The following is a 23,084-nucleotide window of genomic DNA, read 5'->3' as shown; positions in this document are numbered from 1 at the left end:
AGGTGCCAAAACCATTTATTAGCAAAGTGGACACTAAGAAACGCTCACAGTCTTGCTACTCTCACAGGGAGCTCAACATTGCATGAGCCGGCACCCAAGACTACCTCTATGGCATCTAAGCAAGTGGCAAGGCAGCAATGCTAGGCGGGTTTTCTCCTGCAGGGGAGCAATGGGGTCCCTCGGTTGGGTGGGAGGGAGCATCTATGAAACCATTATCAAAAGAGACAATCTCCAGTGAGGGCTGAAAAGAACATGTCTGGGGGTTGGTTTTGCTTTTCTGCTCTCCAGGATTGTGCTTATGAGTTTTGTGCTTTCCACTCACAGTTGAGTTTGTCTGGGAAGCTACTGGGGCTTTGCAAGAGTCAGATGCGGGCTGGAGGAAAGATTCTCGGGCCTGGCTGAAGCTTACAATCAGCCTTGCTCTAGGGGCTGCCGGCCAGGGACCTATGCTGAAGCGTGATAGAGTGGTTGAAACCACCACCCTCGTTGTTTCTTAATGACAGCCAGGTAGGACAGGGATGACTTCTCTCCTCTGCCCATCCCCTGGATGTTATACCTCCGGCTCCTTCATTCTCCCACTATACGATGCCTCCTTCTCTCTGCTCCTCCAGACAACATCGTGTCCAGGATGAACAGCCCCAGTACAGTAGTGCGCAAAGGTCCCGTGATGCTAGGCGCAGCACAAACACAGATGGCGAGGTGACCCCCGCCCCGGCCAGCAAGGTGGCCTCACAGCCGTGCATTCACTCTCCTCCTGCAGTAGTGGCCCATGTTGGTGGCACCAAGACAGGAGGAAGCCTTGGCAAGGAAGAGGAGGCTGGTGCCATCTGGCTCCTCCGGCCCGTTGGCTTCTTGATGGCCATCAAAAAGCGCCACGTTGGGTGCACTCTCTAATTTGCAATTTGAATCTACTCTACATAAGCCTTTGGAGAACAATGATCTTTGAACTCCCTCCACTCTCCCCTCCCCTCCACCGGGACAGACGACAGCTACAAAGTGTACCCGTGAGCCAATAACCTTGTCCTCCCCCTCTCGCCCCCACAGTCAAAACTGAAATCAACAAAACCAGTTCTCAGTTGCGGTTCCTCTTGGCTTGGTTTGGCGCGTGCGCGTCTCTAACTGCCGGGAAGCACCGGGTCGGAGAGATGTCTCTGAATGTCTAGGTGCTCGGAAGAGGCTTCAAGATGCTCGGGGAGGGAAGGGAAACGAGCGCTGCAGAAGAGTCCCCGTGTGTTTGTTGCCCTCTGGTGGGGCTCTGGGTTGGGGAAGGTCTGGGAATGACACTCCGGCGGGGAGTAGATGGTCATGGTTTTCTCCGAGGCTGCCATCAGGTGTACCCCGCTGGACAAGGAGTCCCTGGATTTCAGCTGGAACTTTTCTATCTCTGTGTAGCTTGGGCTCTGGCGGAGAAGGGGAAGAGAAAGAGAAATGAGGGTGTGTTGTTATGAGATTAAACTCAGCAACAAGGGGCTTCTGGCCAAGAGGCCATAGCGTCCCATAGAGAGAAACCCATTGAGCAGATGGTGCCAACCTATACAGCGGGGGAGCTTCTTGTTTTTTCTTGGGGACACCTTGGAGCAGAGAAGCCACCACCCCATTATTGGGGAACCCCTTACAGCTCACATGCACTCTCATTGGTCAAATCCTGCTGCCCTAGTGACGGTGCAACTCCCAGTGCTGGAGCCACGTCTCGACAGATTCAGAGGCCTGGTCTACACCTGAAAATTAAGTTGGCTGGAGCAGTGCAGTTAAGCTGACCTGAGTCCCTGGGTAGACAGCGTTAGCTACCATCGACCTAGCTACCGCCTCGCGGGGAGGTGGATTACCCAAGCCGACAGGAGAATCCCTCCCATCCGTGCAGGTCGTGGCTACACTGAAATGCTGCAGTGGGGCAACTCTCAAGTGTAGACAAGCCCCTGAGCTCTCAAAGCAGCAACAGCTCCCCCAGCGACAGTGGTGGCTTCAGGCAAGCTAGGACAGATCAGCTGATTCATGCCGGAAAGGGGACTCTACTCTGTTTTCCTCCAGCACCCCAAAAGAATGGCTTTGGGGTGTGTGGAGTTCTCATTCCAGGCCTCTGCTGGACTTCATCCCCTCTCCAGCCCAAAGGGCTTAACCCAAAGGGGATGACCTGGGGTATGACGGGTTTTGAAATAGCTCTGGTTTAGTCGGGGCCCCCACTGCCAAAGAGAGGAGAAGCAGGAGCAGGGGGACCTCGCCCAGAGAGAAGCAGTGGGTGAGGTGGCAACATCTCCCAGGTCTCTCCATCCCCCACATTGGTGAGAGGAAGCCAGACCCTTCTCTGCACTGTGAGGAGAAGTGGGAGGGGAGCAGCCCCTAGCCTGGACCCTCAGCCAAGCCCTCTCTGCACCTGGAAGGCAGGGGCAGCCTTGGAGAGCCAAGTCTCCTTCCTTTGCCCCAGGGTCACTAGTGCTATGACCTGCCAGGGGACGCCCTTGGCCTGCTCCTCTAGAGGAGGAAGCAGCTCTCCGCTGTGAGGAGACGGATACATCTCCCCTAGAGCCCCCTCAGCCTCGGTTTGGGCTCAGCACTTGTACTGGGCTTTGCTGTGAAGTGGGATGAGGTTGAGAAATTCTGGGACTAGATCTGCTGGGCTGCTCGAGGCGGAAGGACACCGCTCCCAGCCAAAGCGCTCAGTCTCAGTGATTAACCAGCACAAGAATCTGTGAGTTACCTGCCCGGGAGGAGTCAGGTCCTTCTCCCGCAGCAGCGTGCATGGTGGAGCGGGCTCCGTGCCCTTCAGGCCCATGCTGTATATGGCCAGGCTGTGGGAGGACGGCGAGATGGGGCTGTAAGCGGGCGGCACTTGGGACACCTGGCGTTGCAGGAGCTGGAGGATTATATTAATGTCTGAAGACATCCTGGACTCCAGCCTGTGGGACAGATCAGCCAGTGTTAGCACGGTGTGTCCCAGGGCCACCCTCTTTCATCTGGGGCTTTGCCTGGGCAGTGGGCTTTGTTTGGGTTGCACTGAGCAGGCAAAGTGTCTGGGACCCCAGTGTTAGGATAGCTAATGCTAACCAAGATCTCGGAAGAGAGACAAACTCAGATCTTAAACCAATTGCTATTGGGATCACGCTGGGCAGATGAGCTGGCTATTTCTTCCACATTCCTCTGAAGTGTCTGCTGCTGGCCACTGTCTGAGCCAGGAAGCTGGGCTAGACTCTAGATGGAGCCCTCAGCTGATTGGATCCAGTCTGGCAATTCCCACATTTTGTGGATTTACACTGTTATTTATGCATAAGCTTTCGTGAGCTACAGCTCACTTCATCGGATGAAGTGAGCTGTAGCTCATGAAAACTTATGTTCAAATCAATTTGTTAGTCTCTAAGGTGCCACAAGTCCTCCTTTTCTTTTTGTGAATACAGACTAACACAGCTGCTACTCTGAAACTTGTTATTTATATTACAGTAGCAATTAGAGGCAACTAGAGCGGCGATCAGGCCCCATTGTGCTAGGCATTGTGCAGCCACAGAGTCAGAGACTGTCCCTGGCCCAAAAAGCCAAAATAGTCTAAATAGACATAACAAAAGGTGGGAGGAGGAAACAGAGGCTCGAGGGAGGTCAAGTAACTGCCTCAAGGAAGAGAACCCAGGTGTCTTGATCCTAATCCACTGGGCCACAATGCCTCTTCAAGAGCCAGGCCCAAACCAAGAAGCCAAACTCCCAGGAGGGCTGGGGAAAGCTGGCTGCAGATTTAGCTCTGGACTTTGGGGCTGTCCCTATCTCAACGTGGGTCTGGCAGGGTGGAGTTCTGGGACCCCTTTCTGGATAAGAATGTCTGAGAATATTCCTACATTTATATCACAACCCAAAGGGACGATTTTTTTAGAGAAGTAAATGAAAATTAAAAGACAGGCTAGGGCCCTTTTTCCGATCTCAACGGAGCCTGCTGCTATCACTGCATGGCCAGCAGGAGGTGTATCAGACCTCGTCGGCATAGCACAGGGTCATTTTTATTAAGTCAGTGAAAAAATGGCTGAGTGACACAGGGCAAATACTCCTTGGGCCTAAAGTGAGACACCTAAATCTACACTTAGGCACCTAGACAAAAGTTGCCTGATTCCTAGAGGCACTGAGCACACACAACTCCCACTGCACCGAATGGGGGCTGCAGGCAGCTGCTGAAAATCACGTCTTTATAGAGTTGCTTCCACATGGGTGTAACTTTCGGGCCCCAGCAGTGAAAATTCCAGCTGCACTATTGAAGTGGCAGGTCTCACCGATCTGGGCTCCTTTCCCTTCTCATTCGAATGCTGGCCCCTTCCTTTCTATTTACATGGCAACTGTCTGTCGCGAGTGCCTGAGTTCGCGAACACTTCACCTGCCTAGGATGGTCGAGCAGGGGGAAGGCGGCAGCTCTTCATATAAGCAAACAGCGGCAAATGGTCATGCAAAGCCTTCAGTTCCTGACCCTGTGACTGAAATCTGTGGGAGCCGCTGTAACTAAATCCAGTCTGGACCCTGCTGGGGAAATACTTTAGCAGCTGCTCCCAGATGTCACCACTAATCACAGTAGGGCAGGAGCTCTAAGGTCGAGACTTGCTTACTGTTTAATTGCAAGGATGCCCCCTGGCCATGCAATACCCAAAGTAGCCAGCAGGGAGAGCCCATGTCACATCACAGAGCTTTGTTAAACAGCCCTGTTCGATGTGGGTCTTTTAAAGGGGGCGGGGTGGGGGCCGATGCCACTCACATGGGAGTTGGCCCAGAAGGGGCCGCACCCTGAGCCACTCAAGTGCTGCAGGAACCCAGGCTCCGGCCTCGGAGGAGCCGCACCCACCTGCTGAGCTGAGCCTGCAGGAGCTCCAGTCGGGATTCGATCTGACCCTGCCCATAGTCCAAGCGCAGAGGGTTGGCCCGGGAGTTGTGGACCAAGGACGCGTGTGGCAGGGACTCTGGGTGGAGATTTGGCCGTCTGTCCTCCCAGAAGGCGAACATGTTTGGAATGTCCCCGGGGGCGGCTGCAAAGAGGCGAGTTCAGAGCTGCTGTTGGAGCAGACCCGATATAACCCCCCCACGCCAGCACCAGGAATTCCCAGTCAGCAGCCCCCACCCCGCAGTCCCAAACAAGCTCTCCACGCTGCAGCACCTCTCCTGCCCTCCGTCTCACACCAGCCCGCAGGGCCTGGCAGCAGAAGGGCTGCATCAGCACCGTACCTGTGGGTAGCGGCTGGGGAGGGCCCAGATACTCCCTGCAGCCCCAATGGGACGCAGAATCCAGCCCCAGAGGCTGCCTGCGCTCTGCAGGGGGGCCGGGGCAGGCATGCTATGGGGAGAGAGAGCGAGGGGCAATGGCGAAGCCCTGTGTGTAGGAGGGACAGAGCAGCCGTGGGCGCTGCCAGGCTGGGGTGTGAATTACCCCAAGCTAAGGGGGAAGCAGGCTCCATGACCCCTCCCGCTCCAAAGAACCGGAGCTCGGCTCCTGACTCACCCCCCTTGCAGGGTTAAACGGACAGTGGCAGATTTACCGGGGCAGGTGCAGTTTAACTCCACCAGGACATGGCCGGGGGAACCAGGGCCTGCTCCAACCTGGTCCTGCAGGAGGCCCTAGGAGCCGCCAGGCTGGGGCCAGCTTAGGCTGTGCTTTGTGTTGTGATACCATCATGCTCTGGATTCCCCACGGAGCTAGACCCTAGGCAGGACCATGTGGCCTCACAGAGAATGCAGGTTTTGTCTGGAGCGGGGTTGCTCCTCCCAAGGGTCCTGACTTGCCTCCATCTCCTGAAGACCAGACACTCTCCTTCTCCCTCCCATGGTGCCCCCCAGGGGTCTCACTCGAACCCTGGACGCTGGTCAGCCCCGAGGGGATGTGGGTTAACGGGGCCCAAGAGGATCTCAGCCCATCTCCCCTCGCTGATAGCCAGCACTGGGCCCCCCCCGCTCCTGGCAGTGCCCCAAGACACAATCACTGCTACCTGCGTAGGACTGGCTGTCATCCGCCCCCTGCTTGCCGACATCGGTGCCACTGGCGTTGGGGGTGACCCGGCTGAGCACGGCTGGGGCAAAGTCGTCCTTGTCGGAGTCCGGGGAGGGCTCGGCCTGGGTGGGGCTGGGGGCCTTGACCTCCTCGTCACTGGTCTGCGAGCAAGGCGTGGTGCTGCTGCACACGTCGTCCCACTGGTCCTTGCTGCGGGGGCCTTGCAGGTTGGTGAGCTCCGAGTAGGTGTGGTACTGCTCCACGTCCGAGATGCCCGTGTCCAGCCCGTCCAGGTCTGTGGGGCGGGGGTGGGAGGGGGGCACAGACAGGTTAGTACAGACACACCAGGGCAGCCCCTTCAGACCCCATCCCCACTGTGATGCCAAGGGGCTTCAGGAGCCCACGTGAGAACCATGGGGAGCTTTGCCCAGCTTCATGGGGATGAGGGGGAGGAAAGGGCTGGCGGGCCCCTGCCTTGCGGGGGCTGGATGGTGCCTAGCGCTGGTGAACGGGAGAGGCCAGCTGGTGCCCAGGGCTACCTCACGGAGGGAGCCAGGCCAGCCAATACCAGGTCTCAGGGTGGGCATGACGTGATCCAGTCAGTGCCCTGCTCTGCTTCATGGCCCGCGGCCTGGGCCCTGCTGTGCCAGCAGCAGCTAAGCTGGTAAAAGCCCCCCACGAGGCACCGCTCAACCCCCCGCGCTCCCACCAGTGCTCCTGCTGTAGCACTGCCTGGGGTGGAGAGCGGGTTGCCCCCGGGCGCTCATCTGTCAGGACCCTGCCCTAGCAGGGTGCAGGCCAGCTACCTCCCCTCGCCATAGCCCTCCACAGGCGCCAGACACCCAGACCCACCCTGCGCAGACCCGCCCCAGGCCCTGGCAGGGGAGTCAGGGCGGGGGGGGGGGGTGGGGAGGGAGACCATCGCTCTCTGAGTTAGGGGCCCAGATTGGCTTGAACCAGCTCTGGCGTAGCTGAGACCAGTCCCTCCTGTAGTGCCAGTACCACAGCAACAGGGGGCGCTGCGGAGAGGGGGCACGGGAGAGAAGCAGATGGAAGGAGAAGGCGCTGGGGGGCAGAGACGGCGGTTCGCACCCTCCCCGTGCTGCCCAGCAGCTGGCACAGAGTGGGCACAGCGCGAAGGGGAACGAGGAGACCGAGCCTGGCCGGCTACGACTCACCGGTCTTGGGGGGCCTGCAGAGGGAATGCTTGCGCCGGCGCACGCGGCGGTAGGTGCAGTCGTACTCCTCGCTGAGCGGCGAGCGGGGGATGCTGTCTGCCTGAGAGAGAAGAGGGCACCGAGCGCGGGAGGGGACTGTTAGTGCAACTCAAAGAAACCGTGGCCGTACGGTGAGCCCCTGGGGCGCCTCTCTGCTGCCCTTGCTCCCAGTCCCCTCTCCCCAAGCCCACCGGCAGGAGCTATGGAACTGGACCCTCCTGAGCCTGGTTCAGTCTGATGAGAGACCCCCGAGGCTCTGTGCCCTGGGGGGATGGTACAGTGTGAAGGAGGGCCGATGCGGGTGCCCCCGGACATTAGTGGAGTTAGGGGGTTCTCTCATACACTCATCAGCCAATGTCTCTGGACAAAACAAACAAACGGTGGCAGCCAATCAGATCGCTGAGCAGGATTTAACGATAAAGGACCCCAGAGCCTTCAGCCAATCGCAACTTTGATCATTCATAAAAGCAAGGACTTCTCTGAATAAGCTTGTTTGCGATTGGCTGAAGGCTTTGGAATCCCTTTTTTTTTTCTTAGCAGTCTGAGCCACCGTCTGATACCCAAAGTCAATTGGACGTAAGCATGGGATTAAAAGTTCACAGTACTCTTCTGGATTGGTGCCAAAGTCATGATGTTTACATGGTGATGTCATCACATGACATAATCAGCATGCAATGGCATCACCATGGCAATGCCATCTATATGGGACAGTGCCCTTAGTCACAGTGTTGTAACAATGTGACCCAAATCACATTATGTCAAGACCAGAGAATCACGTCATGACAAGCCCATCACTGCACATTGCAATAATGTGACGTGATGCATCTGACAATGAAATCATGTCCTCGCTCAAACCATTGTGTCACATTACAGTGTAACACTGTGACACGACATGGTGTCAAGTTGAAACAATACCCTCACATTACATCACAATGTGAAACAATGCCCTCACGTTGTGAGAACAGCATCATGTCAAAACACGGGACAGTGGCACCGCATCATGAGGCAACTTGTCATAGCAAAACGTCATCATGTGACACATCATGACACCACCATGTTGACATATGGCCACATTGCACCATGACACCACTCGTCATGACACAACGCTGTCTTGTCACAACAAAATGGCATAGTTTTATTACTCTGAATGTCTCCCATACTCCTTCCCATCACAACCCAATATCAACACGTCTTGCTGGCATAGTATTGCAACATGATGACTTTGCATTAGCCTGAAATAACCTTTGAGATATTTTAATAGTGCTGTGGTCCTGCAAAACTGTGGTTGACGGGGGTTAGCTGCAGGACTCATGGATCCAAATTTCCAAAAGAGCTCAGGGCCAGATTTCCAAGCTCTCAGCACCTACAATCAAGGCCAGATTTTCAGGAGGTCTCAGCACCTAACATGCCCTCATGGGCTGGGCTCTTGTGAAAATTTAGGGCCAAAATCATGATGTTCACAATCCCCATGGGGAGTGCTGAGCTCTTCTCAAATCTGGCTCTTATTGACTCAAAAGCAATTAAAAACTCAGACAAGGCTTTGAAAATGTAGCCCTTGGTGCCTAGCAAACATGTGAATGACCTGAGCTAGGAGCACAGAGCGCTTGTCAGTCTATGCTCCCCAGCACTGTTCCCTCCGGCGGCCCTCGGCCCCTTTCCTCCCCAGAGATTTGGATGGGGACAATTTGCAGCAGCTGCCTCTGTTCTCCTAACTCTCCACGCCTACACCTGAGACTCACATCTCTCAGGTTGAAGGTTATCTCTAAGTTGCTCCAGAAGTTGTCGGAAAAGGCCGGGTACATATCCAAGACCTCCAGGAGGTCCTCCCGCTGGATCTTATGCAAGTCGCAGTAAGTCAGTGCCCGGACATCTGCGTTGGATTTCCCAGGTCGGGCGTAAAGGCTGATGGGCTCCCCAAAGATGTCGTTCTTCCCTGTGCAATGGAGAGAGGCTCATGAGGGCACTGGTGGTGGAGTCGTCCCCAGCAGCTCTAAGGCTTTTAGAGAGATTGCTCTGCTGAAGTCCTGATTCACTAGGCAGTCTACATCTGTATCATCCTTTCCTCCTGCTTCCCACCTTTCTCTGTGTCCTCTCCCCTGACCAACTCACTAGTCACCTCTTCCTCGCTGCTTTGCACCTCCTGCCACGCCTCCCTTCTCCAGATCCACCCCACCCCAAGCCTCCTGTGCCAATCCCTTTGCTACTTGCGCTGTGGCTGATCTTTGTAAGCTCTGTGAGGGCAGGGGCCTTGTCCCTTTAGGTGCTCTGTGACATGCCATGCATGGGCCTCTCGAGGGCTCTAACACTGAATTAGAAGACTGTCCCCCATTAGGCCAGGAGTGCTGAAATTCACCAGCATTCGCTGAGGTCACGACATGTGAACCTCACGAAACTGTGACAGTCAAGTCAGCTTTGTAGCGTAGTCAGTGCTCCTTTCCACGGTGGCTGAGTCCAGTCCAGGACACTGGGTAGACGCTATGTGGAGACATGGGGCAGCATGGGCTGGGAGCTAGAGAGAACTCAAAGGGTCTGTCTGTGTCCAGCAGCCTCAATAAAAACCCCCTTGGAATTCGTGACAGCTGAGTCTTGGCTTTCCTCTGCCCACAGGGACAGGACAGGATGAAACATCGGCAGATGTAAATGCTCCTCCCAACTCCCAGAGCTTCTTGGATTTGGAGGGCTGGGAGAACAGGCCTCCTCTTTCACGATCTCTGATGCTTCCTACTTTAGGCTGCGCCAGAGGTGCCACAAGATCAGCCATCTTGTGTGGGATTGCAGTGCTTCTGGCCCTTGCCTGGAGGGGGCAGCATTCTGGGAAAGAACAGGGTAGGGGGTGGAGGAGTTGGGACCCGCCAGTTTCTTCCCAAACCTAGAAAGAGGCGGAGTCCAGGGGTCTGAGCTGGGTTCGCTTCGATTCCGATTTGATCTGAGCTGGTTCCTCCACTCCTCATCACAGCCAGGGGTGCAATGAGACTAAACCGGGCACGGATCCACCCGGCTGCTGGCATCTTCCAAACACACCCTCCCAGCCTCCTGCCTTCTCCCAGCCCTGGTGCATGCTTCTTCCCAGCCCCTCCGCAGCAGAGAGAGGATATGGTCTTTCCTCCCTGGCCTTGGTTCATTCTCCCAAATGAGGCAGTACTGGATGCTAGTGGAAGCCTAGAGTTGGGAAATGGGAACCAGCTCCCTCCTCTTCGTCCCCAGATCTTGTGGGGGAGAGTCTCACACCACCAGCTAAGACTCATTGCCCAAAGCAGGGAGTTATCAGGGGAGTGGGATGGTTCTCTGCTTTCTTCTGGCAGAGCCCTTTCTCCCTCCCCACCTCCCCCCACCCCGCCCACCCCCAGCCCCCGAAAGGAAGGACTCTTCCACCTAGGATGGCCACCACAATGTCCTCTCGGAGAATCTCGATGGAGCCGCGGGAGATGAAGTAGAGGGTGGTGAGGACATCCCCGTAATGCACCAGGGTATCTCCGGGAGGTGCGTGGGTCGTCTTGAACTTCATGGCTAGGGCTCGGAGGCAGCCCTTGCTGGCCCCCCGGAAGGCCTTGCAGTTCTGGAGAAGGGTGCGGTTCAGATGGAGGCAGATGTCAGCCTGAAGGCATTCGGGGAAGCCTTTCAGCACCTGCATGGGGAGGAAGGGGCAGCCAGTCACACAGCAGGCCCAGAGGGAGAACCCCACATCCCCCACCCCCTGCTGTCCTATAGGCAAGCACAGACGGGGCCTCCCGTATCGCAGTTACATCGAGAAAGGGATCCAAGCCATAGCTTCTGCGCCAGACACAGCCAATGACTATGGACTCTGCCTGTGATGGGACAAACCAACCCGTCGCTCACATCACAATCCCCAGGCATGGGCGGGAGACTTCAGCTCTCTCCAGCTCTCTGGGATGCAGGCTCCAATGGGATGTGCTGAGAGGCGGTGGGGCTCGGAGTCACAACAAGTAGGTTTTATAGATTCATAGATACTAAGATCAGAAGGGACCATTCTGATCATCTAGTCTGACCTCCTACACAACGCAGGCCACAGAATCTCACCCACCCACTCCTGCGAAAAACCTCACCTATGTCTGAGCTATTGAAGTCCTCAAATCATGGTTTAAAGACTTCAAGGAGCAGAGAATCCTCCAGCAAATGACCCGTGCCCCATGCTACAGAGGAAGGCGAAAAACCTCCAGGGCCTCTTCCAATCTGCCCTGGAGGAAAATTCCTTCCTGACCCCAAATATGGCGATCAGCTAAACTCTGAGCATATGGGCAAGATTCACCAGCCAGATTTAATAATTTTATTAAGATAATGTTGAAGTAAAAAGAAAACGGTACAGAGTTTAGGCATAGAAGTTTCTGGTTATCAGGAAATAAGGTACAGGTACTACAGAAAATACTTTCCTGGGTAACTCAGATCCCACCCATCTAATATCTCATCACAGGCCATTAGGCCTATTTACCATGAATATTTAAAGATCAATTAATTACCAAAATCACGTTATCCCATCATACCATCTCCTCCATAAACTTATCGAGTTTAATCTTAAAGCCAGATAGATCTTTTGCCCCCACTGCTTCCCTTGGAAGGCTATTCCAAAACTTCACTCCTCTGATGGTTAGAAACCTTCGTCTAATTTCAAGTTTAAACTTCCTGGTGGCCAGTTTATATCCATTTGTTCTTGTATCCACATTGGTACTGAGCTTAAATAATTCCTCTCCCTCTCCACTATTTATCCCTCTGCTACATTTATAGAGAGCAATCATATCTCCCCTCAACCTTCTTTTAGTTAGGCTAAACAAGCCAAGCTCCTTGAGTCTCCTTTCATAAGACAAGTTTTCCATTCCTCGGATCATCCAAGTACCTCTTCTCTGCACCTGTTCCAGTTTGAATTCATCCTTCTTAAACATGGGAGACCAGAACTGCACACAGTATTCTAGGTGAGGTCTCACCAGTGCCTTGTATAATGGTACTAACACCTCCTTATCCCTACTGGAAATACCTCTCCTGATGCATCCCAAGACCGCATTAGCTTTTTTCACGGCCATCTCACATTGGCAGCTCATAGTCATCCTGTGATCAACCAATACTCCAAGGTCCTTCTCCTCCTTCGTTACTTCTAATTGATGCGTCCCCAGTTTATAACTAAAATTCTTGTTATTAATCCCTAAATGCATGACCTTACACTTCTCACTATTAAATTTCATCCTATTACTATTACTCAGTTTACAAGGTCATCCAGATCCTCCTGTATGATATCCCGGTCCTTCTCTAAATTGCAATACCTCCCAGCTTTGTATCATCCGCAAACTTTATTAGCACACTCCCACTTTTTGTGCTGAGGTCAGTAATAAAAAGATTAAATAAGATTGGTCCCAAAACTGATCCTTGAGGAACTCCACTGGTAAGCTCCCTCCAGCCTGACAGTTCACCTTTCAGTAGGACCCGTTGTAGTCTCCCCTTTAACCAATTCCTTATCCACCTTTCAATGTTCATATTGATCCCCATCTTTTCCAATTTAACTAATAATTCCCCATGTGGCACGCCTTACTGAAATCTAGGTAAATTAGATCCACTGTGTTTCCTTTGTCTAAAAAATCTGTTACTTTCTCAAAGAAGGAGATCAGGTTGGTTTGGCACGATCTACCTTTTGTAAAACCATGTTGTATTTTGTCCCATTTACCATTGACTTCAATGTCCTTAACTACTTTCTCCTTCAAAATTTTTTCCAAGACCTTGCATACTACAGATGTCAAACTAACAGGCCTGTAGTTACCCGGATCACTTTTTTTCCCTTTCTTAAAAATAGGAACTATGTTAGCAATTCTCCAATCATACGGTACAACTCCTGAGTTTACAGATTCATTAAAAATTCTTGCTAATGGGCTTGCAATTTCACGTGCCAATTCCTTTAATATTCTTGGATGAAGATTATCTGGGCCCCCCAATTTAGTCCCATTAAGCTGTTTGAGTTTCGCTTCTACCTCAGGTCTGGTAATATCTACCTCCATATCCTCATTCCCATTCGTCATGCTACCATTATCCCTAAGATCCTCTTTAGCCTTATTAAAGACTGAGGCAAAGTATTTGTTTAGATATTGGGCCATGCCTAGATTATCCTTAACCTCCACTCCATCCTCAGTGTTTAGTGGCCCCACTTCTTCTTTCTTAGTTTTCTTCTTATTTACATGGCTGTAGAACCTTTTACTATTGGTTTTAATTCCCTTTGCAAGGTCCAACTCTACTCGACTTTTAGCCTGTCTCACTTTATGCCTACATGTTCTGACCTCAATTAGGTAGCTTTCCTTGCTGATCCCTCCCATCTTCCACTCCCTGTATGCTTTCTGCTTCTTCTTAATCACCTCTGTAAGATGCTTGCTCATCCAGCTTGGTCTACAACTCCTGCCTATAGAAAAGGAGTACTTGTGGCACCTTAGAGACTACTCCTTTTCTTTTTGCGAATACAGACTAACACGGCTGCTACTCTAACTCCTGCCTATGAATTTTTTCCCCTTTCTTGGGATACAGGCTTCCGATAGCTTCTGCAGCTTTGATTTAAAGTAATCCCAGGCCTCCTCTACCTTTAGATCCATAAGTTCTTCAGTCCAATCCACTTCCCTAACTAATTTCCCAGCTGTGGAAGGGGGTGGGAGCCAGAGGGGTGGAGAGTGTGTGGGTGGGTGGGTCAGGAGAACTCTGAATGGTCTGTGGCAGCCCCAGGATAAGGGGGGCAGAAGCCCCCCCCTTCAGTCCCCATGCTGGGCCCTGCACTGCGAATCCAGTCTTCTGGGAGCGAGTGAGCCTGGTACCTTCAGTAGAAACAGCACAAAGGGAACTGGCCTGATTTTAGGTGAGGCCACTTTATAACAATCTAGTGACTCACCCAGCTGGTGCCTTCATGATTTTAGAAGCTGCCTCCTCACTGACTCCCAAAAAACAAATAAAGACACTTGGGAAATTCCAAACCCCAACTTGTTGTTTCAAAATAACAATAAAAGTGACAGTCGCTTGCAGCTACCCCTCCCTTCCTTTACAGATCCCACGCCCTGAAAAGCAAGGAAATGAATAGCGAGGAGCATCCAAAATCTCACCCACCACATGACAGACACCTTATCATGTATAACTGATCGCCACCGGAATATGAGTCAACACTGTGATGCAGGTGCGAAAAAGACTAATATCATTCTGGGCTGTAGTAACAGGAGGGTCGTGTGTAAGACACGGGAGGTCATTGTCCCCATCTACAGAACAAGGAGCAATGGTCTCAAGTTGCAGTGGGGGAGGTCTAGGTTGGATATTAGGAAACACTATTTCACTAGGAGGGTGGTGAAGCACTGGAATGCGTTACCTAGGGAGGTGGTGGAATCTCCATCCTTAGGAGTTTTTAAGGCCTGGCTTGACAAAGCCCTGGCTGGATGATTTAGGCTGGTTGGGGATTGGTCCTGCTTTGAGCAGGGGGTTGGACTAGATGACCTCCTGAGGTCTCTTCCCACCCTAATATTCTACGATTCTATGATACTTGGCACTGGTGAGGTCTCAGCTGGAGCACTGCGTTCCAGTTCTGGGCACCGCTTTTTAGGAAAGATGTGGACAAAGTGGAGAGAGTCCAGAGCAGAGCAACAAAAATGATCAAAGGTTTAGAAAACCTGACCTCTGAGGAAAGGGTAAAAAAACAAGGCATGTTCAGACTGTAAAAAAGAAGCAGATAACAGTCTGCAAATATGTTCAGGGCTGTCAGAAAGAGGACGGTGATCTATTGTTCTCTATGTCCACAGAAGGTAGGACAAGAAGAGATGGGAGATTTAGGTTAGACATTAGGGAAAGTTTTCGAACTGGTCGGTAAGCTCTGGAATAGGCTTCCAAGGGAGGCTGGGGAATCCCCATCTCTGGAGGTTTGTTGGACAAACGCCTGTCAGGGATGGTCTAGGTTTACTTGGTCCTGTCTCAGTGCAGGAGTCTGGACTTGATGACTTCTCAAGATCCCTTTGAGCCACAGGCGCCGACTCCGTGGGTGCTTCGGGTCTCAGGCACCCATGGAAAAAAAAACAGGGGGTGCTCAGCACCCACCAGCCACAGATGTTTGGCGGCGCCGACAATCAGCTGTTGGGGAGGCGCCGCGATCAGCTGTTTGGTGGCAATGGGAGGCGCGTGAGGGAGGGCAGAGAGCAGCAAGCAGTGGGCAGGTGCCTTGGGGGAGGGGTGGAGTGGGGGCCGGGCCTTGGGGAGAGCAGGGGTGGAGCAAACCCAGGGAAAAATAAAAGTCATTGTAAATTCTCCTTTGCCAGGATGCTGGCCAAAAAACTTGACAATGATGAGGCAGCTGGTGCGGTGAGACCAGTGTCAGTCATGCCAACCAGTATGGCCTCACAAATTCCCTTGTGTTCCCATCTGGCTGTATCCACCAGCTGTCTCTTGTCCTGTGCTTCGATTGGAAGCTTTTTGGGGTAGGCACCATCTTTTTGTTCTGTGTTTCTACAGCACCTAGGGCCATGGGGTTCTGGTTCACGACAGGGGCTGCACGCGGCTGCTGCAGTATGAAGCAGTAATAAAATATAGGTGCACATTAGTGACAATATTCATCACTCCAAAAGCCAGCCCCCAGATCTATACCGAATTATGCCATCCATTGGTAAGGAGACACGCCATCCTAATTAAACTCTATAGTGTTATTCTCAAGAAGCCAAATGACAAGTGGGTTGCCATTATGATCAACTGCCAACTGATCAGTAGAGCAGATAATATTTCCCATTTAACGGTATTTGTTAAAAGTAAATATAGAGGAACTGGACTCTGGATAACAAAGAGCAGTAACACAAAACACTCCTTCAGCAATTACTGGGTCAGAGTTAGACCCACATTTATGGAACTGTGCGGCTGTGTCTACGCCGCCCGTGGCAGCAACCTAGGGAGAGGTGGGCTTCAGAGCCCAGCTTTGTTAGTGCTGTAGCGTGAGCCCTGCTAGCCAGAGTCTCTCTGCCACGGGCCGCCGCTGGCCATGTAGCCGAGGCCTATAAGAGCCATGGGGTTTTGTGCTATGTGGGCGGTGGGAGAGTTAGCACGGCCTTAACTTGTCTTGTCTTTGCTCTTGAACAAGTGGGTCGTGTGCGCCAGGTGGAAGGTGAGCACGAGCACGTTATCCCGTAGCAGGCTCCGAAGCGCTTCCCGGGCCCGGTGTAGGGGTAGAGTTCCATTGGGACTGGGTTGGGGTGGGAGGCGGGGCTGGGAGAAAACATGGCTTCCCTCCATGGCTCCAGCTAGTCCTAGCGATTGTGGGAGTCTGACCTTTCTTCTCAGCCAGTGGGCGTGGTGCGACCCAGGGCGCTCTCTCTAGTAACTGGCCCAAGAGTCCCCTGGTCTTGGGCTAATGGCTGAACAGCAGGCTAGGAGTCAGGAACTCCTGGGTTCTATTCTTGGCTTTGACACTAACTCACTGTGTGGCCTTGGGCTGGTCACCCGCCCCCTGGCTCTGTGCCTCAATTTCCCCATATTTAAAATGGGGGTAGGGATACTGACCTATCTCACAGAGCAGCAGGGTGAATAATTAGTTAGTATTTGTATAGCACCTTGAAAATATAAAGCACTCAGGATTACTATGAGAAACAGATCCCAGCCACAAAGTTTGGTGTGCTCGGACTTGGGGTTTGGTTTGGCTCATTATAATGCAGACGGACCAGAAGCAAATTTTGAATCAGGATCTGAATTTTTCCAAAGATGGGGTGTGTCCATACCTAGCATTCTGGCTTGGGCCCATCCCTAATTATTAGTATCAATGTCTAATCTAAACTATTTTCTTCATTAATATCATGTGGCTGTGAGTTCCTCTGGTTAATTACATATTGTGTTGCTTAGCTTCCATTTTGCCTTGACCTGGTGCTTGTCAGGGTGAAAATCTGATGTCCCCAGCAAGGGGAATACATTCCTCTCCCGAAAGGTGAGATGGACTCTTTTTTTATAATTGACTGTCCTCTCTTCTCCTCAGGTTCACCACACCACGTTCTGGATGGCTAGTGTCTAAGGTGGAGGGCTTCTCCTGATGGCCAAAGGCTCATTCTCCTTCCTCAAAGGGGTCTGAGCGAAGGCCCTTCTCTCATAATGCTGCTGTCCCATTGATCCCCTTCGCTCCCTCATCGCGACCTTTCCAGATGTTAATTAAACTGGACTGAAGTTTATTTAAATGCCGTCCTTTCCCTGTCACCCAAAGCACAACCTGCTTTGCTTAGCAACCAGCGGTGCAGAGAGGAGGCTGGATCGATATGAGCTCTAGAGCCTATCCCAAGCACCCAACGGAAACTGATGCTGGTGCCCCCGGCGCATAGCCGTGGCCTTTCAGTTCAGCTCCAAACCACAGGCAGCTTGGCACGCAGCCTGCCATCCAGCCAGGGAAAGCCTAGGATAGCACACCCTACCCTCCTCCCTTCTCCTGACCTCCCCAGCCACCAAGCTAAGTAGTAGGTATCTAGCTAGCTAGCTAAATAATGGGTCTGCCTGGAGAAAGATGGACCTAATGCTCATTCACACATGGCTTCAATCACAAACCCAAGCGATACTGCCACGATCTCATCTTGCCCTTTCTTCCAGCCCGAACTGAAAGCACTGGTACTGGGACAGAGGGAAGTGGAGATGGGCTCGGGATTCTTCAGGGGGCCCACCACGGAGCTGGGAGCCATCCCAAGGCAAGGAGCACCATAAGTTGCCTTCTCATTTCCCTCCCCATGGATGCCTCAGGGTTATTGGCAGGACCCGGGACCCAGATCCCTGTCTGGAAGCAGCTCAGCCCTGTGGGGGAGGCGGTTCCCCTCTCATTAGCCAGGCACTCACCGCGTTCATGTCAATACCGTTGGTGTAAGACCAGGCGTGCTGGAAGTACTCCTCCAGGCGCTGGCGCAGGGGGTTGGGAATCTGGTGGAAGCGGATGAACTCCTTCACCCTCAGCATCTGGGTGTGGTAGCGGGCCGTGCCAGAGTACAGGCGCTGGATGATGGCAGAGACGTTGCCGAAGATGCTGGCGTACATCAGAGCTGCAAGGAGAGGGCTGGGGTCAGGGATCCCGCAGAAGGGATCGACCTTTGGTGAAGCCAGGGTTGGAGCTGCTCCTGGGTGCCGTGGAGAAGATTCCCACACTCATCCCTCGCCCCACTGACAGCAGCTCCAACCCCCTCCTGGCTGTCTTCACACCAAGACACCTGATCCCCTCCCGCGGCCGTGTCACGGCTGCTTCCCTTGCTGAGCCAGGTGGATGTGTGCTGGTGCAGGTTCCTAGCTGCAGGGGGTCATGGATGGCGAGGGGGACTCATGCTGGGGATCGGGGGCATGTCTGGCAGCAGGATGGGGGGCTGTAGGGCCAAAGCCCACTGGGGATTGGAGGTGTCTCTTGCAGGGGGTCAGGCTGGGGGGGGTGTCAATCCACGCAAAAGTCCCTTTCCCTGTTTCTTAGCTGCCAGAAATCGTCTCTCTCTCTGGTCTAGTGCCCCCTGCCAAATGCTTAGTACAGGCAGTCTCTGGTTGTCATGGCTCTGGGAGCTGGCCAGTTTCCTACACTTGACTCTCGGGAGCCTCCCCAAGCAAAGCTGGGTTCTCAGTGCAGAGAATACCTGCTACAGGCAGCTGTCTGCACCCAGGTGCTGGGCCGGGCAAGCTCTCCTCACCCTTCTCAATGTGAGCTAACCCATTCCTCTCCCCAGAGCAGCCCCTGTGGCCTCCGGCCACCACTGCATCCCAGGAGGGCGAGTGGGAACAGGCAGGAGTGGGGAGGTCCCACAGCCGAGGGTCATGTGGCCCAGGAGGACGAGTGGGGACCAGGCTGGGAGGCCCGGCCAGGTACTCACAGCCAATCAGCATGACACAGATGGAGAAGATCTTCTCGGAGTTGGTGTTGGGGGAGACGTTGCCGAAGCCCACGCTGGTGAGGCTGCTGAAGGTGAAGTAGAGCGCCGTGACGTACTTGTCCTTGATGGAGGGGCCGGACGAGAGGTCGCTGTCATTGTAGCGCTTGCCGATCTGGTCGCCCAGGTTGTCCAGCCAGCCGATCTTGTGCTCCATGTAGGGCCGCTCCACGTTGCCGATGGCGTACCAGATACAGGCCAGCCAGTGGGCGATGAGGGCAAAGGTGCACATGAGCAGGAAGAGCACGGCTGCCCCGTACTCGGAGTAGCGGTCCAGCTTGCGGGCCACACGCACCAGGCGTAGCAGCCGGGCTGTCTTCAGCAGCCCAATCAGCGTGGTGGTCTGCAGGCAGGGGAAGGGGGGAAGGGAAATCAGCCGGAAACCAAATGGAATCCTCAGTGGAGGTGACAATTAGAACTGGGGATGAGGAGCCAGGACTCCTGGGTTCCATTCATGCCTCTGGGATACAGTGTGATCTAGTGGTTAGAACAGAGGACTGGAAGTCAGGATTCCTGGGTCCTCGTCCTAGTTCGGGACAGGAAGGGCCATTTCGTGGTTAAAGCAGAAGCCAAGACTCTTTGGTTGTAGTCCTGGCTCTGAGAAGGGAGGTCTCTATTAGTGAGAGCAGACGATTGGGCATCAGGACTCCTGGGTCCTTTCCCAGCCTTGCCACCCATTTGGCCAAGTCCCTCATCTGTCTGTACTTTGTTAAAGGGGGATAATAACCCTTACGGAGGGAAACATAATTGAGTGTTTGTAACTTGCTTTTGAGATCCTTGGGGCTAACGGTGTGCGAAATATCAGTACCCGTGGTCCTGATTAAAAAGAGCAATCGCCCCAGCTATGAACTGAAATGCCAGTCAATTCCTACTGAGCTTCTCCCTTGCTGAGGGGGCCTGCGACAGGCCAGAGTAACAAGGCTCCTGGCCACAGAGGCTACCATAACTAACAAGCTACAAAATCACAGAGGCACAACCACATGGTCCGCACCATCCTCAGCACCATTCACCCAAGCTTACACGTGGGGAAATGGAGGCAGAGGGGGCAGGAACTTGGCTGAGGCGACACCAGGATTCGGCGGCAGAATCAGGGGACTATGCCAGCCCATCGAGAGGCTTAGAGAACCCCCCAAACCCCTGAGACTAGAGACTGAGTTATCAGGCCCCCCAGGCAGTAAGCCATCCTGGCCCTCAGGAGCTGCTATTTCTGGCACTATCTCTGGCCTGCTATATGACCTAGAGCAGCATTTCTCAAACTGGGGTCCACGAACACCTGGGGGTCCGTGAGGGTACTCCAGGGGGTCTGCCAGTCCCACTAATCAACTCCTCCCCCTCCCTCCCAATGGCTCCTGCATGCCACAGAACAGCTGTTTCCCGGCATGCAGGAGGCACTGGGGGGGGAGGGGGAGGAGTTAAGGGAGGGAGAGGAGTTAATTAGTGGGGCTGGCGGACCCCCTGGAGTACCCTCGGTTCCCTGGTGTTCAGGAGTGCTGGGGGGAGGGGAAGGAGCGGGGACAGGGTAGGAAAGAGGCGGGGCGGGGGTGCAGCAGGGGTGGAAAGAAGTGGGGCAGGGGTGGGGCCTTGGGGGAAGGGGTGGAGTGGGGGCAGGGCCTGGGGATGAGCGGGAGGCTTCGGGGTCCGCAAAACTTTTAAAATCAAAATGGGGGTCCTTGGGTTGCTAAAGTTTGAGAACCGCTGACCTAGAGCAAGTCACTTCCCCTCCTGCCCATTGTCTGTTTAGACCGGGACAGGACTGTCTCTTGCTATGTGTCTGTACAGCGCTGAGCCCTGATCTCTGTTAGTGCCTCTGGGTGCTACCAAAACACGAATAAATAACAGTAAAATCATCCCCCGTGTTCCCCAAAACATCTTCCTAGGCTTAGAACGGCTCCACGAGATCCAGCTAGTCCAGCGGCCTCCTTGTTGTCTGGGGCAGATCATTGGCCTAACCCAGCACCCTGCCGTACTAAATCACAATCCCTGGTCGATCTACTCCAGTCTCCCTTCTCCTCCCGGGAGCAGGGGAGCCACTCCTCGATGTGGAAGCCCCCACAGTCGAACAATGCTGTGTGGACAGTGGTTTGTTACTGGGGGGTCAGTCAGAAGCACTAGGCCGCACCCCCTGGCTATTCTGACGTGCAGCTATATTGTCATTGGGTTATTAGCCAACAGCAATCTCAGATCAGAGCTGCTTGGTATACCAGGAAAAAGATGTTTCTCTGCTGCCCTCTTAGCAATCTGCCCCCCCTTCTTTATCTCTTCCCCCCTCTATCCCATCTCTCTCCTTATCCATCTCTTCCTATATACACCCCTTCTCTCTATCTAGGACAGCCCGCTCAGAGCAAGGCGACTCCTGCAGTGTCTCCATGCCAGACCGCTAGTGGCTGCTTACTGCTGGACTCAGACTTTGGTTATCTGCTATTTTAAAGTCGCAGATAAACCCGAACCAAAGTAACCTCTTAGCCACAACACCGCCTTGACCCAGCTCCTGGGTTGGGCCTGAAGTGCTCCTCTCCTATCCCAGCTTCACCCAACACTCCCCAGGAGATGGCGCAGGCAAGCCTTCTTAACTCACCTGGTGGCTGCTGATTGGTTAGTGTCTCTTCCCAGCCCTTCTAGGCCCTTGGAAGTCTAAGTCTTGTTGGTACCTTGTCCTGAGTGGGTTTCTCCTACGTAGGAGATTGTCAGGGTGCCAATGTCTCAGGAAGGGGGCAGAGTAGGCTAGATAGATCTACCTAGATGGATCTATCCATCCATCCACCCCCTATCCATCTATCCACGTCTCTCTCTCCCCCATCTGTAATTCCATTGTCAACATGGTGTTTGGGCACCAGAAACCCCAGGCAGACTGGTCTCTACTCTACCCTCTAATGGCTCAGCCCAGGTCTCCGGGTTCTGCGTCGTACCACTGCTCACCTCATCGGAGCCGGAGCGGAAGATGAGCAGGTCGAAGGGGATGGCAGCCACCATGTCGATAAGGAACCAGCCCTTGAAGTAATGGATGGCGATCTTGCTAGGGTGGCTCACCACTTCGTCGTTGATGTTGACATAGGTGGTGCGGAAGTTGATGATGATGTCCACAATGAACATGATGTCCACGATGAGGTCGATGATGTTGAGCGGGTTGCAGGAGTAGCCGCAGTTCCAGCGCTTCTCCTCCTGCTCCTCGTTGAGCAGGAAGGCGGCCGAGTAGGGCGTGAAGACGGCCGTGTAGATGACCAGCAGCAGGATCAGCCAGTCCCACACTGCCTTGAAGGGGCTGTAGTGCAGGATGGTCCATCGGTGGATCCGTGGTGCCTGCAGCTTGTACTCCGGGAGGACGTCTGCGCCCAGCGACAGGACCTGCCAGGGAGATGGGCATGGGAGAGGCACAGGGGATGCAAGAACCGGGGAGGGGGTGGGCTTAGAAGGTCCTGGAGCTGGACTTTGCCTGATGGCACCAAGTGTCCTCAACAACTCTTTGCTCTGCCCTTCCCCAATCAACCCTCCCAACTGCTGATCCCTCCCCCAGCCACCCACTCAGGAAAATGGCCTGAGCTCACCTGGGCAGCTCAAAGCTAACCACAGCTCAGCGCACAGCAGCCAGCAACACGTTAGGAATGGAATGAAAAATCCTGAACGGCTAGTCCAGCCCCGGGCTCCCCACACTCAGCTCTGCCGCTGCCCCTCACTCCCAATCCGCAGCTCCCTGTTATCCCAGCCCCGGGCTCCCCCCACCCAGCTCTGCCGGTGCCCCTCACTCCCGACACGCAGCCCCCTGCTATCCCAGCCCTGGGCTCCCCCCACCCAGCTCTGCCAGTGCCCCTCACTCCCGACCCGCAGCCCCCTGCTACCCCAGCCCTGGGCTCCCCACACACAGCTCTGCCGGTGCCCCTCAATCTTGACTCACAGCCCCCCCACTACCCCAGCCCTGGGCTCCCCACACCCAGCTCTGCCGGTGCCCCTCACTCCCAACCCTCAGCCCCCTGGTATCCCAGCCCTGGGTTCCTGGGATGAAGCGGGACTGTTCTTAATGTTTCCTCTGAATAGTGTGGGGGTGCCTCAGTTTTCCCTATGCAG

The 23,084-nt window shown here is 54.0% G+C and overlaps 1 protein-coding gene across 1 annotated transcript in view; it reads right to left on the bottom strand.

The window, feature by feature from the left end:
• The window catches only part of KCNH6 (potassium voltage-gated channel subfamily H member 6), a 107,377-nt gene continuing 84,293 nt past the window's right edge, over positions 1-23,084 (bottom strand). Inside the window, exons 5-14 of the mRNA XM_038385350.2 lie at positions 21,942-22,367; positions 18,969-19,368; positions 17,962-18,161; positions 10,531-10,783; positions 8,898-9,091; positions 7,120-7,219; positions 5,940-6,236; positions 4,805-4,985; positions 2,696-2,894; positions 1-1,400 (exon numbers count right to left, since the gene is read on the bottom strand). Of these exons, the coding sequence (XP_038241278.1) occupies positions 1,116-1,400; positions 2,696-2,894; positions 4,805-4,985; positions 5,940-6,236; positions 7,120-7,219; positions 8,898-9,091; positions 10,531-10,783; positions 17,962-18,161; positions 18,969-19,368; positions 21,942-22,367 (2,535 nt within the window). The 3' untranslated portion in view covers positions 1-1,115. The remainder of the gene's footprint in view (positions 1,401-2,695; positions 2,895-4,804; positions 4,986-5,939; positions 6,237-7,119; positions 7,220-8,897; positions 9,092-10,530; positions 10,784-17,961; positions 18,162-18,968; positions 19,369-21,941; positions 22,368-23,084) is intronic.

This window comes from Dermochelys coriacea, chromosome 27 (assembly GCF_009764565.3).
Source record: "Dermochelys coriacea isolate rDerCor1 chromosome 27, rDerCor1.pri.v4, whole genome shotgun sequence".
Taxonomy (NCBI): domain Eukaryota; kingdom Metazoa; phylum Chordata; order Testudines; family Dermochelyidae; genus Dermochelys; species Dermochelys coriacea.
This window is presented reverse-complemented; position numbering and strand designations above follow the sequence as displayed.